The 14,157-nt window shown below is 40.4% G+C and overlaps 1 protein-coding gene across 2 annotated transcripts; it reads right to left on the bottom strand.

Annotated features, from left to right (window-relative positions):
* Nucleotides 1-332: 332 nt before the first annotated feature.
* LGALS8 (lectin, galactoside-binding, soluble, 8) lies at nt 333-12,847 on the bottom strand. 2 transcript variants are annotated; one of them, XM_010080113.1, is made up of 9 exons: nt 12,806-12,847; nt 8,363-8,451; nt 7,443-7,653; nt 6,593-6,709; nt 4,844-4,900; nt 4,738-4,764; nt 3,267-3,355; nt 1,202-1,367; nt 333-791 (listed from the first exon to the last, which is right to left on the bottom strand). In XM_010080113.1, the coding sequence occupies exons 1-9, from the start codon at nt 12,845-12,847 to the stop codon at nt 642-644; spliced, it is 948 nt and encodes a 315-aa protein (XP_010078415.1). In that variant the 3' UTR covers nt 333-641. The 2 variants fall into 2 exon arrangements, with proteins under 2 accessions (XP_010078415.1, XP_010078416.1); XM_010080114.1 differs by lacking the exon at nt 4,844-4,900.
* Between the last annotated feature and the right edge of the window lie 1,310 nt (nt 12,848-14,157).

Here is a 14,157-nt window from a genome sequence, read left to right as displayed (position 1 = left end):
ATGCTGCTGTATGTTTGATTTAAGCCACTTATAAGCAGGAGGAGACACAACCATGAATGTCAGAGAAGGTATTCCTACAGCAGTTGGCTAAGAAGTAATATCAAATTCCTCCTTGCCTTTTGCTAGAAGTGATGGGTCAACTGTTTGTTTAATCCAGCCTCAGTAAAAAAGGTTATAGTTGCTAATATAAACTAAGCAGCAGAAGAGTATATTTCATAATTATATTTTAAATTAATTATCAATTTCCCTTTTGGGGTGGATACCATACCTTCAGATCCTATTTCAGCCTCATTTCTACTTCACTATGTTCAGTATATGCTACCAAGGAATGCTGAACAGTAGTTTAACTTAACATACTGAGTGTGATTGTTAGATACAGTACGATGCAGCATTTTCATATTGCTAGGTCAGTAATACAGGAGATTTATCTGAGCAAACACTTATTTATCTTACCAGGATACTGTAAACTAGAGGAGGATTTAATCTCACAGTTACAGTACTGGTACTCACCTAACTGAGAGGCAGACACAGAAGCCTAGATAGATAAAGGCAGGCTCAGCATGAGTCACCACCTGTTTGTACTCGACAAGAGGCACTGTCATTAGAAGGGTTTGAATTCTTTTAGTACTGATTGAAAAGAACTACCAGCTCCTCACATCTAACAATTGAACATCACCCATGATTTCCACTATGTTGATCTTTTCAAGTTGTTTAAAACGATGCTTGTACTCCAGAGTGTGAACACCGTTAACAGCAACTTTGAACTGGTGAGCATCGCAGAAAATGATCAGCTGAAAAGCAAGAAGACAAACAGTTAAGTTTTAAGCTCAGGTAAGACATGGAAAACAACCTGATGATCTAGCCCTGGTTCTGTTACAAAGAATGTTTCATGCAAAAGAAACATTTAGAATCATAGAATAACTCAAGTTGGAAGGGACTCATAAGGATCATCAAGACCAACTCAATTCAATCAGAATTCATTCTGAGCACAGGCTGAATTCTTGCAACTCTTTAAAAAGAAAACTGTCAATAAAACCAAGTCAAATCTCTGGACCCATTTAATCCTAAATATTCTCAAGACAGTGAAATGCCGGAATGGCAGTTTTATTTAAATCTGTTTTTAATGACATAACATTTAAGCACCACTGCTAATCCCTGTGGCAGAATTACCAGTTTGATGCTATGTTTCAGTTAATCTTACCTCAAAGTACATCCCTGGACTGAAAGGAAAGTTGGCAACTTCATTTTCTTCTTCTCCCCAGCTGTCATGAAGGTATGAGTTTCTTACAAAAACCTTATTTTTCACTCGGGGATTCAGATGCAATGCAATATCCTTTGAGTCACTTGATTTCAGATTTATCGCAAAGCTGGAAGACATTTTTTAAAACTTTGCTATACGAAGGGTTTATAAACATGATGCAGAGTAATCCATGCTATTTACAAAGGCCTTGGCCAATAGCCACAACTGTTCTGCAGCCACGGCACCTTAAGAACCAGGCAGACAGTTAACATGCACGTGTCTCCTTTGTACAGAAACCTTTGCTGGAGGCAACAAATGTAGGACAGGACCCTGCTAGATCTGCTCCATCACTCACAGCTTCCTGGTCATGTCTTAGCAAGGAGGTACTGAGCCAAGTGCTGCTCCCCTACAGCACCAGGAAGCAGCGTTCTCACAGAAACATACGGTGCTACTTGCTCTACCATCTCTTCCTCCTAACTTGGGCCGTGGAGAGTGGGAGGCTTTGTTTTACCTAAAGACATTATATTCTTTCTGCTAACAAACTGGTTAGACTCTAAGGAGAAGTTTGAGAATTCTCTCCATACATTTAAGACTGGTGGGACACCAAGCATACCAAGTGTTCCTTTGTAGGCAGCGTAGCTCTGCCCAGGCTGAAAGAACACTCTGCAACCTCAGACATGTCCGCAACACAGGGCTCCTAAAGGGGAGCTCTGGAGAAGAGGGATCAGAGGGAAGAGTCATGCAAATTCAAATGTTTCAACCTGTAGCAAAGACCTCAATGCATTTGAAGAAGAAATATTCCTCCCCCCAAATTAGCACTAGCTGTCAGATTATTTCCTTCCTTTGAGAAGCCAAGGATTGCTTAGTCAAGATACGAAATACAGCAAAGCTCACACTTCCAAGCTGTGAAGTCCTTTCTCACTGAGAAAAAGGAGCATCTAAAACTGTGTGAACTGAGTGAAAGACATTAAGTAACTCACAAACTCTATAAAAGTCTACACATTTAAAAGCACAAACGCAAAGAGCAGACAACCTGCAATGCTTTACCTAATGCCCAAAAGCCTCTTCACGCTTATAAGCGGTACATTCAGCGCTTGAAATGTGCTAATAAACTTCTCAAGCAAAAAGAAGGAAAACAAAGGCTACTATCTATGAATTATCCTGTCCAATTTAAAGTCCATTCAAACTTTGCTAATGAGATTTCTAGACCTCAGAGTTCATATTAATACTGGAACCTGAGTGTTGTTCAGCTGCACAGCAGATACAGGCTCCGAGCGCAATGCACACACACAGAGTAAAAAGCATGCTTCCCATCATTTGCACTAATTGCTTCATTTTTAGGCATGTTTCTGCAGAGCCAAAACCACCCTTCAAGCAAAAGGCATCCTGAAGCACAGAAATTTCCTCAGCTCCATTTTGACTGTGTTGCACTCCCCTTTTTTTTCCCCTCCTCTTTAAATCATGCAGGGAAAATGTTTTCTTTGCAACCTGTTGTCCCTAGTTTGCTATCAAAATTATAGCTCATACTCCTCTACCAGCTTTCACCACTCAGTTGTTGCCAGTTAGGCACCTTCGTACTTGCACATTCCCTGAGGAGGCCATCTGAGAAGCGTTCAGAGAAACATTGTAACATGCAGCATTGGAGCACAGCAGCAACTCACCTAACTCACTGATTTTCCATGTTTCTGCCAGTTCCCTTACTCTTGGATCTCTTTAGAATAAAAGCTGGTTTTGTACGATACGTGTGCTCACATGCCTTCAACACGAACAGACACACAATCTTGTGAATGATGCAGAGGTGATACACTCAGGTGTTACCTTTACTTTTCACAATGGAGCTGCTCTTTTAAGTCCTCTCTAAAGCAGTATCCTGCAGGCTCCTGAGAAAACTGCACTGTAGTTTCAGATTATTCCAGATGCAAAGTTGCAAGTGAGTAAGGATATACTGGGGAAAAGCCTACTCGTTCTCAAGAGTAGCACAGTTACATAGCAAAAAAAAAAAAAAAAAAAAATCAGTAACACTTACCTCTTTGCATTTTTATTCACTTCACCTTTAACAGCAACTGTGCACCCTGGACGAAGTGCAGTATCAAGTTTCCCAACATAAGGAACTCCCTGGAAGCACACCACCAGTAAAAATTTTACTGTGACTTACTTATTTTTTTCCAGTATACAAGCTGAGCTCTACTATGACAGGAAGAAATTTGGCTTACAATTGCAAATCTGCACTTATAGCTAAAGTTATTCCCACCAACATGTTCTGGGATACTAATGCTATAGTGGAAAAGTAACACTGAGATGAACATATCAATGTGTTGGTTTTTTTCTTTAGAATACGACCTTGTGTTCAAAATAAACATTATTCACAACTACTTCTGCCACCACTAATGGTAGAAGGAGAGGAAGAAGGAAAAAAAAAAAGTAAGCACAAAACTCCCTACATTAATTTAAATTTTTATCACATAATTATTCAGATACAGACATCCTGACCTTGCCTCTCTGAAAGCTTCAGTTATGTTTTAAAGGATAAGACTCATGCTAGTTGTGCAGTCCTACGGTTGCCTAAGTACTACAAGTAGGGTCACTGAGTATTCTGTCCTTCTGGCACCAGTTCATGATAGTTAGTGCAAGTATTTTATTTGCCTTTTTTTTTTTTCATTGTGTTAGAAGTTATTTCAATCAAGGAAAAGGAGTGAATGGAGAAGTACTTCGCCTTTAGTTTTTTGTTGAAGTCACCACCACTTGGAAATGACAATATTGCACGTTATTTGGTTTTGAAAAGAAGACTGAAGAAAACAGACTGACAGGTGACGAGGCAACTGAAATCAGGACACTCATTGCAACTTCACCTACTCCACAAATTCTACTTTTATATATTTCTTTTCAGTTTAAGTGTGGTCCTTACTCCAGTCTGGATACTATCCACCTGTACAGCTTTTTTCAAACAGATGCTCCATACTAGCTGGGTGTGAGCTCCAACCCTAAGGTGCGATGCTTGCATCCAGCCACCTGAAGCATATACAGGGTAAGCATGGATCTGTCAGCAAGAGGATGGTGTAGACAGACAAGTTCTGAGATTTGCACATTACTATAAGGCCATTTGGCATAATAAGACCACAGAATACTTTTGTTTTGTGGTTATTCCCTAAGGCAGAGAAAACTAAGTATGCTTACTTGAAAAAAAAAAATGTTTAATGTTATTTGGTACTTTAAAACTCCAGGGACCTCACTTTTTATTTCTGTTTACAGCTGTGGATGCTGTGTTTATCTTTTTTGGGTTTTCTAAATGATTTAGCAAGTGGCCTCACTCTTACTAGCAGCAGAAAAGAGGATTACTCTCTGTAAAACCTCGCTAATGATCATCTCCCAGTAGATTCTCAATTCCCTTGTTCTGTGAGTGTTTTTTAATTAATAACTGAGATGGTTTTATTTCAACTTTTTTTACTCTTCACAAGTCAACGTCACAAGTTTGCCACGAGTTTACACAAGATACTTACAAATTGTGAACCATCTGGCATTTCCCCCTACAAGAGAACACAAACAACATTAACTAGCTCATCAGACAACAGGGAGAGTCATTCAACCTTTTACAAGCATACGTACATTTTCTGTGTTTATCTTTGTTACTCCTAGAGATGATGGGTGAGAGCCTTGTAAAGACTGCAGAAAGAGAGATATTTAGATGTCATTGCTAACATCATAGAATTTCAACTTAAAGTTGGTTAAAACCATATAAGGATCTGTGCTGCTTTGAAGGGTGCACTACTAATGTGGAAATCTAGGGCTACAGCAAAGAGAGCCAAACATTTACAAACCAAGGAAAAGTCCTGAAGATCAATTGCTGAAGCCACATAGAGATTTATAAAGACCACCTCACTACAGTTTGAATCTTTTATTTAACAGTCAGAGCACTGTTAACCCCTTAGCATCTGAGGGTACCCACTGAGCTGGGTAGGAATACCAGCAGGGCAGGTCCGCACAGGGGGCCTTGGGATTCTAAACAGCCCTTTGCATCCATGTCACTTCCCATGGGAAGGACACATGAGCACAGAGATACAGTTCCAACCTAGCTCTGGAAGATTGTGTCCTCATTTCAATGTGTCCTTATTTAAATACAAGCTTCCATCTTCCTCATCAGAAGAGTATATTAGAAACAAAGATGAAAAAATTGCCCTTCTCCATTCCTTTCTTCCCCAAAGGATAAAGCATCAGCAATCACAGAATAAGCAACTCTGTTTTGTTTTGTGCTTGGGACAGGAACCAACCTAGAGCACCTGCTTGCCCCCAAGCTCTTCTCAGAGTCAGTCCTCCAAGAGCAGGACTCGGACAGCTTTGAAGTAACATTATTCTGGCAACATGCCCAAGGCCAAGTGACGGGGCCCACAGAAGTCTGTACACAGGCTTTGCAAATCATCAGTGAGTAGACATACCTTTAAAGCTTAGAACCCATTTCCTTCAGGCCCAAATCTCCACCTTCTATCAACACAGTTATTAGTCTGCTGACCTGAGTTAGCCTTTTAAGCAGCAAGAGATGCAAGCTTAGACCACAATTTAGTGAGGATGGGGCAGAAGAGATGCAGAATATTACACTGGAGTAGGCAGGCTGCCTTAGTGGCAGGAGAAAGAGAAAAGGCATTCATCTTCCGTATCTCCCCAGAATTTACCTTCTGTTTCTGCTCTAAAAGTCTCACCCTTCCACAGCAGAAGGATCTCTCCTTCTGCACAGGGGAGAACATTGTTCAGCCCTGTTGGTTTACTTTCTCTATCAGAACTGGCAGCTGAGAGGAAGCACAGCGCTGCCTTCACTTTAAATTCACTGCAGTTTGGTCCCAGTGCAAGTCAAGCCACAAACTCTTCTCACCTCCCAGAAATAAGCATACACTCCAACTTAACACTTCATTCAACAGTTCAGTCATTTTAGCAGGAAAAACAGGGTTATGTGCACAAGCAGTGCCAGCTGTGGCTGAACTTGGCATTTGGAAGCCAAGCAACAAGCTACAGCCATGGCTGAACTTGTCACTTAGAACCACTGAATCCTGACAGTTCATTTTGGAGCTCCTGCAATATCTGAAAAAGTCTAATCAATTCCAGTATCAAATCAATTCTTATACCATCTGTCCTATTAAGTTTGTAAGCTGTAAACTTTGTCACCCTTTTGTCCCTAACCTCAAGACTAAAACAGGAAGACAGATCCTCACATGTTGAAATGCGGGGGGGGAAAAAAATCATGTTACTGACGTTAGCTATTGTGTAGCTTTTTTTCTTTACTTCCTTTTCACCATAAATCCTACTCTGTAGTTTAGTAAGACAGACAAAAGGAATCTAACAAATCAGTTGTCTTATATAACTTACATTGGAAACAAATTCTATAGTTTTGATCTGCACTTTGCCATATATTCCAAGTGTATCTATTCTTTCAAGGCTAATTCTGTGGTTGTAGAGCAACAAGTGCTTCTTGTTTACAGTCACCTAACGAGACAGGAAACAAAATAGAAAAAATTGTATTAAACATACATTACATTAGCCATGTATCAAATTGCATGCATGTATCTGTTTTACACTGGTTTGGTACAAAAGTATGGGGTGTCCTAGAAATTTCAGAGCAATTAAGTTCAGCTCATCCATGATTCAGTCTCTCTTTCCATCACTATGATGGAGCTTTATTGACCTACACTAAACCTGCATTTCACACCTTTTGTTTCTATCACCTGCCCATGGCAAGGGGGTTGGAACTCTATGATCTTTAAGGTCCTTTTCAACCCTAACCATTCTATGATTCTACGATCATTTACCAATGTGGTATTACCAATCTAATAGAATCTATTATTGCAGTCTGACTGAGCAAGACAAATACATCTCACATGTTTCCTCCAAGAGGACTGTCCTACACAAATCACAAAACAGGTTTATCCTACAGTCAGCCCTTTGTACATAAGAAGGGAAGGATGGAGTAGCCATTAGCCACGGCAGGAATTTACTTGCCTACTCATCCAACTTAGAAGGAAGCAATACTAAACTAAAGGTCTGATTTACTGAGCACCTCTTTAAAGAGAAGCTACTAGACTTTTCTGTAGTTAGACCTAAGTAATTACCTAAGTAATAGAGAAACCAAGGCTTCCAGCTGCTTATTGTAAGTATACAAGATACCTCTCTTTTATTGGCCTGACAACTGGCTACAGATAAAGAACTGACCCAGACTCACCTGAAATTTATCCTTTAAAACCATGATGACAATCTCAAATAGCTTCCCTTTTTGAAAGGGCATCTCATAAGTGATCTCCTCCCAGCCCCATTTTTCCCTCTCCAGTGTGTTGCAAACAACGCAGCCAGACCTTTTGAAGCGGGGGTTGAAATGAAACGCCACATCAGCTCGAGGCTTTATGCTGCTGCCACACTGTAAATCCACCTGGAACCTAACCATAAAAATAAGACAAACCACATTCAGCTCAGTCTGTCAAGAAATCACCTAAAAGTTCAATACACTTGTGTTTTACTGTGGAGCCACGGAACAGGCAGACACAAAGAGTGTTGTTGGAAAAGGAAAAAAATATATATATTTGCCCAACTCCTACACATTTGTGAAAGGTTCTCCCATGATTTACTGCAATTAATTAAAATATTTAAGTATTTATTTAATGGTCTTTATTCATATCATGTAAGCTCCTCACTTACTGTGTTCACCACCTTCCCTCTCATCACCTTCAGTAGAATAACTAAAGGAACCTTTGACAAAGTCAGGGAACAGAATGCCCATACTGGGCACACGCACTAGTTCATACTTCCTTATCCCAGTTTAAGTTAACTCCTTCAGGCAACACATTCAGTTATCAATGTTGTTAGTCTCAGATAACCTCTTTAGACAAGCAGACATACACTAGGACAGGGAAGAAAAATTGCCAAAGCGAGAGAAAAGAAGATCAGCAGAAAGCAAAAAATCAGTTCATCCTCCACATCTTGTCACAAAGCTTTCATTAACCACTTAACCCCGTATTCACTGACAATATCACAAGGATTTAGATCAAGCCTTTGTATGCCATCATAAGTAGGACCTCTGGAAACATTTTATCCATTACATTCTTGTTCACATGGTGACATTGAAAAAAATGACACCATAGCCACTACCTGTCTGCATCATCAGGAACAGTCCCATGTATCACAATCAGCTCTCCAGGAGCAAGGCCTCCAAGTATCGTCCCAACATATGGAATGATCTAGAAGAGGGAAAAAAAAAAAAAAAGAAGAAAAAAAAGGTTCAAATAATATTTTGTGATGGAGGCAAAAAAAAAAACAAAACAGTTTTAATAATAATATTCTAATACTTAATTATGTGGTAGCACATTAAAAGAAACACAATGAGCATTGCATTTAAAAGAAACAGTAGAAAAGCACTAAATACCCAGCACAACAGGAAGGAAAAACCCAGCAGATTTTCACCTATGAAAACCAAGCTTCTCAGATAAAATTAAAACTAAAATTTCCAGCTTCCATTCCCAGCTCTCAAATGAAGAGTGGTAATATTTTATTGCCTCACGTTTAATAGAGTATAAAGAGGATTCACTTCAAATTAGGTCATTGCCAAGGGCTATTATCAGCCCTTTGCTGGTAGCAGGAGGCACCTTCCACAACCCTTCTGACCCCAGAATACAGCAGTTGCCTTTTTGCCTGTTCCTGCTCCATTTTGGAAAACAGTGATGGGAAAAGAAGAAACGATGTCGCCGAGTGTCTTCTTAGTAACAACTACACAACAAACACAGCAAAATACCTCATCATGAGCTAAGAACTGCAAGGTGCACTGAAATAGCCCTGTTCAGGGGTCCTGGTCTTTATGGTATCTCTGGTATGCAGACAGTCTGGCTCAAAGCCTGCATATTTTTTCTTTCATATCAATTGCAAGGTAGCACAGGCACATTACGCTCAACTGAAATGGCAACATGGTAGGAGTTGTTAACCCATATGAGGGGACACATCAGTTAAAATAAAATCCCCAAACACCCCAGCAGGGTTCTCTGGCAAAGGTTCAGACATGCTGACAGAAGCCCTACCCTGACCATCAGTTGGAGCACCCAGCACTTCAGGGAGGGAAGGGAAGCACCTTAAAAGAAAACTGTGGAAGTTCACAGGAGACTGATCTGAAAGCAAAGTTTGCATCTCATCACATGTGCTTTAGATTGAAAAAGAAAGCAAACGGTAGCATATGTTGCATTTGCTCCAGTCGACAGACAAATTTCTGACAAAGTTGTTTTCTGGGGTTTTCTTCCCCAAAAATCTCTGATCTGCAGAACAGTGTATAAGATTTTAGGAGATCTTTGAAATGAAACATCAATTGCAAAAAAGAGTTCCAGTAATTTACCAACAAAAAATTAACAGACTGAAAATACTACTCTTGAATGGAATATTGGACCATAAAAGGACAAGTTGGGATTTTTATTTTTTAAATATATATATCATCATGCAAAACAGGAAGATATGCAAAGGGGATGTGCTTGCTGACACATATTCTTGTGAACTCGTGAAGAGGGAAGGGGGAATGACAGCAAAAATTGTCTAAATCTGGAGTGTTGACCCTTTCTGCCAGTAGATAAACATCCTTTTCTGCCCTCTCTCCACTTCCCCTCGACAGCTACCCACACATCGCACAAACCCTGCTTTGCAGTCATCTTCTACATCAGGCAAAACAGACTAAAAGAACTTGCTTCTCAAGCATAAGCTCACAAATGGTCAAGTTGTTTTAAGTCTCACATAGTTTTACTGGCTTAAGCTGGTGTAGTAGAGGAGGACCAAAATGTGAAATTAAGTGTTAAAAGTGAAAGAATAAATAGGCCAAAATCTCTTTGCTTACCAGTTCCTTAATATACAAGCTGTACATAAGAGGCTCACTTTTATTCAAAGAAAAAGAACAATAAATAGGAAAAAACATATCCTGATTATTTTAGTTTTAACACACTGCTCCTGAGGTGTAGTAGCCCTGAGTAATGCAGTAGTCATAAATTACTGGTTCAGTCACCAAAGATGAACCAGAGGAACAGAAAGACACAGGCCAGGGATGCTGGGACTTAACCATGCTAGTGGATCAAGGTTATTTACCCCTGGAAGAGAAGCTATGGCACAAACACTTCTTTACATTAAAAAGGATGCATTTATTTAAGAGAAAAGAAGGTTGGTCCATCAACTTTTCAAAAGCTCAGGCATGGACTCTGCAAGGCCATAATAGAGCATTTGCTGGGTGCAATACTACAGACTGAATGAGGTTTTGTCATCACAGAATGTGCCTGTAATTTTCTCATGTCTCAAGACATTCTCCTACTAATTTTTCCTCATTTATTAAGAGTAATGCTTGTGACATCACATGATCTACCAGCATCGCAGCCCTCTTCCAGACCTCCAAAATTTACCCCTGAAGCCAATTGGTCGGTGTCAACTGAGTTTGAGAGGTCTCAAAGACCAAGTTCTTTCTAGTATCTGCCAGTTTTCACAAAACAAGAGGACCCATTATGGTCTTACAGAGGGAAGGACTGTGATAACACAGCTTTCATCCAGCTTGCTGGGCAGCGGCCAACTGCCCCATCAGATGGGGCATGACAACATTTCTTGCCAGATCAGTGGAATAAAGGGCATAAAGAGGAGAGTCGGATTTTCTGGGTGATTCAGAACAGTACAGTAGTAAAGAAATACATCTCTGACTCAAACCTGTAATAATCATAGAATGGTTTGGGTTGGAAGGGACCTTAAAGAACATCTAGTCCCCCCCCCCTGCCATGGGCAGGGACACCCTCCACTAGCCCAGGTTGCTCAAAGCCTCATCCAGCCTGGCCTTGAACACCTCCAGGGATGGGGCATCCACAGCTTCCCTGGGCAACCTGTTCCAGTGCCTCACCACCCTCACAGTGAAAAATTTCTTCCTAATATCTAATCTAAATCTCTTTCAGTTTAAAACCATCACCCCTTATCCTATCACTACACGCCCTTGTAAAAAGTCCCTCCCCATCTCTCCTGTAGGTCCCCAACTCTATCCACTTTGCAAGCAGTGAACGTATAGTGAGACTGAACAATCAGATTCACTGAGGACACAGGTATCAGTGCAAAGCTGCAATAGATAAGGAAGTCCTGTGCAGATCTGTGCTACAGTACACTCCACATAGATACTCTACAGACTTTAATATTTTTAAAGAGTTCTAGCACAGAACCTTAAAAATACCATTTCCTGCAGGCTCAAAGGAACTACCTTTTAAAGATACAATGAAAACTACAGCTCCAGCCCACCCCTTTAGCCACATGTCAGTGTCAGGCCACTGTCCCAGATCATGAGAATATTGGAGCTTTTCAGAGAAAGTCTCCAGACTCTAAGCTATGCAAACAGCATTCTTCCAGATTCACTCTCTGCAATTGCTGAATCATATTAGCTCAAGTCTTCCCTACAAAACAGGATTTTTTGTAAGGTAAGTCATCAACTATCAAAAAAGATTCCAAGTTCAAGTGTTTAGACTGATGTTACAAGCACCATAAAAAAACCCCATTTCACAAGGGTGTAAGGGACAAAATGAGAAAGGGGTTTGTTACAGAGGACTGCAACTGACAAAGGCCCCAATAAGGGATGACAAGTGATTGTCTGCTGAAGGCTTTGTAAACAAAAGGTTTGTCTCTCTTTGCTGATAAGAGAAAGTGTGGAATGTCCAGAAGGACTTAAGGCCTTACTCCCTTGCTAATGAGGTCACCTCCCTCACAACCAAGGAGCAAACCTTGCCCCACAAAGTCATCCCTCTTTTTGAGTGTCCTTTTCAGTGTTACAAGTTTTATTCCAGCTCCTTCTGGGGCTTGTTCAGCAAGTTTTGTGGGAAGCCTCATTGCGATAAGTAATTACCCGTTTTAGCACTGATAAGTGATTGCAAGTTTTATAAGTAGTTGCAGGTCTTTAATATTGCTGATAATTGTGGTATGGTTACATCGTTAGTAGTTGTCACATGGTTGTAAGTTTTAGCATTGTCAGTGGGTGATGGTATTGTTACAAGTTTTCTTTGCCAAGTCATTTATCTTTTGTAACTCCACTACATTTTTATATTTTTACATTTTTTAAAATAAAATTATTGTTTAATTGAACCTCTCAAAGCATTGTGCTGGGTTACTGTGCAGATATCCAGAGGATACCTTGCCATCACCCACCAAGTGGGATGGGACAAAGGGCTGCCAGGCACTACCCTGTGTTTATAGGGAATTAGGAGTGAAAACACTATTTTATCATATTTTCACCTTTGATCCAGCACATTGTGCAAAAATCCCAGACATCCACATAAGCTGTGGATGAAAAAGGACTACACTCCAAGGCCAACAGAACTTCATTCCTATTTTGGAAGTCCTGGGCATTAAGTGTCCACTTGCTTATAATACAATTTCTAGACACCATCAGCTCCTAGTGTCACCTGTGACATTCTCCCTCAAATGCCTGAGCAATACAAAGAGTTCTCAGTAACACCCCTCACTGTGCAAAATGGTACAAGTACTAACTGTTGACATAAAACAGCAAAATCCCATTTCCCAAGGAAGAAGTTGTTGACGTGATAGGAGAGTTACCGGGTTACTAATTTTCTTCTGCGGTGCATCCAAGGACATCATCTTGCCTCCTCCAGTTAAGTTTGACAGTTCTGTGTGACCACTGCTGGAGCGTATTTAAAGGACTCACTGGTCAGGCAGCACCAAAGGAGGGATCCCTTCAAAAAAACAAAACTTTTAATTAGAAAGAAACATAATGACAGTACATGAAGTGAAACCCTCCAACTTATAACTTTAAACAGCACAGGAAATGATCTAAACACCTTTCCTCTCCAAGAAATTTGCTGGAGTTTTGAAATAGAAAAAATTAAAGGGGTGCTTAAAGAAATAAGGTGCCACTCTGACACGGGACAGTGCACACCGGTACACAATGTCATCAGCAGCTTCCTGAGATTACGTACACTGAGACAGAACCCCAGGTAAAAACCACCCTTGTACAGAGAATCACTGACAACTCAGTACCCCTCAGCTGGGCCCTAACAGCTCTCCATTTGCGGCTGACCCCTGGCAAACAGATACACAGTACAAAAGCAGTTTTCCCAAAACAAACAACCAACCATTTCTGTTTCCTTTAACACTTTCTGTGCTATCCCAGATTTCCTAGGGCAGACAAGCCCTATAGGCTTCCAGTTTTATCTTACATAAAGCTGAGAGATGCTAGGCAAAGACATAGCAGGGAAGCAAACGGTGTTTTATATTTCTTCCTCTAACACATACAATCCCTGAACTCCACAAATAACTGCAGGAGTTGGTAAAAGCAGCATTAAATGCACAGCATTAATAAGAAATGAAACAACAGCTTGTGAGTATATCCAGCTACACTGTAATTTTTTTAGCAAATCTTCTAATGAAGTGACCAAAATTCAGGGCCCAATTGAAGATACTAAGTAATTATTTGTTGCACATTGTGGAGAAACAACTTTAAGTAGCATGCAAACTGTGTGGTGATGACAGGTAGACAAGGAGAAAGTCAAAGGTGAAGGTTCTAGCACCATTACTGTGTGACAACTGCTAGCAACATTAGAAGAAGAAAAAAAAAAAAAAGATAAAAAAAACCAAACACCACCAAACCAAAGCCCAAGGTCTTTGACCTGTTCCACAGAGCCCTGGGGTTAGTTTTCTGCAATGATTCACCAAGAGGGTCGCCCATTGCAACACCTGGCTTATCTTGTGGGAGATTTGGGCCAGAAGGGGATGAATTCTCCTACTTAAGACCAGTGTCTAGAACGCAATTCAGAGAACACAAGGTGCCTGTGCTGCGTAACTCTTTTGCCCCTTTGATCTTCTCATGGGATACCACCATCAATTCACAACGGGAATGTGCAAAGGCAGGCAACTGTCATTGTTTTTATCTTAAAAAGGAGGAAATCAAG

Source organism: Pterocles gutturalis, unplaced genomic scaffold, assembly GCF_000699245.1.
Source record: "Pterocles gutturalis isolate BGI_N339 unplaced genomic scaffold, ASM69924v1 scaffold594, whole genome shotgun sequence".
Lineage (NCBI taxonomy): Eukaryota > Metazoa > Chordata > Aves > Pterocliformes > Pteroclidae > Pterocles > Pterocles gutturalis.
Note: the sequence above shows the minus strand (reverse complement) of the source record. Positions and strands in the feature narration are given on the sequence as shown.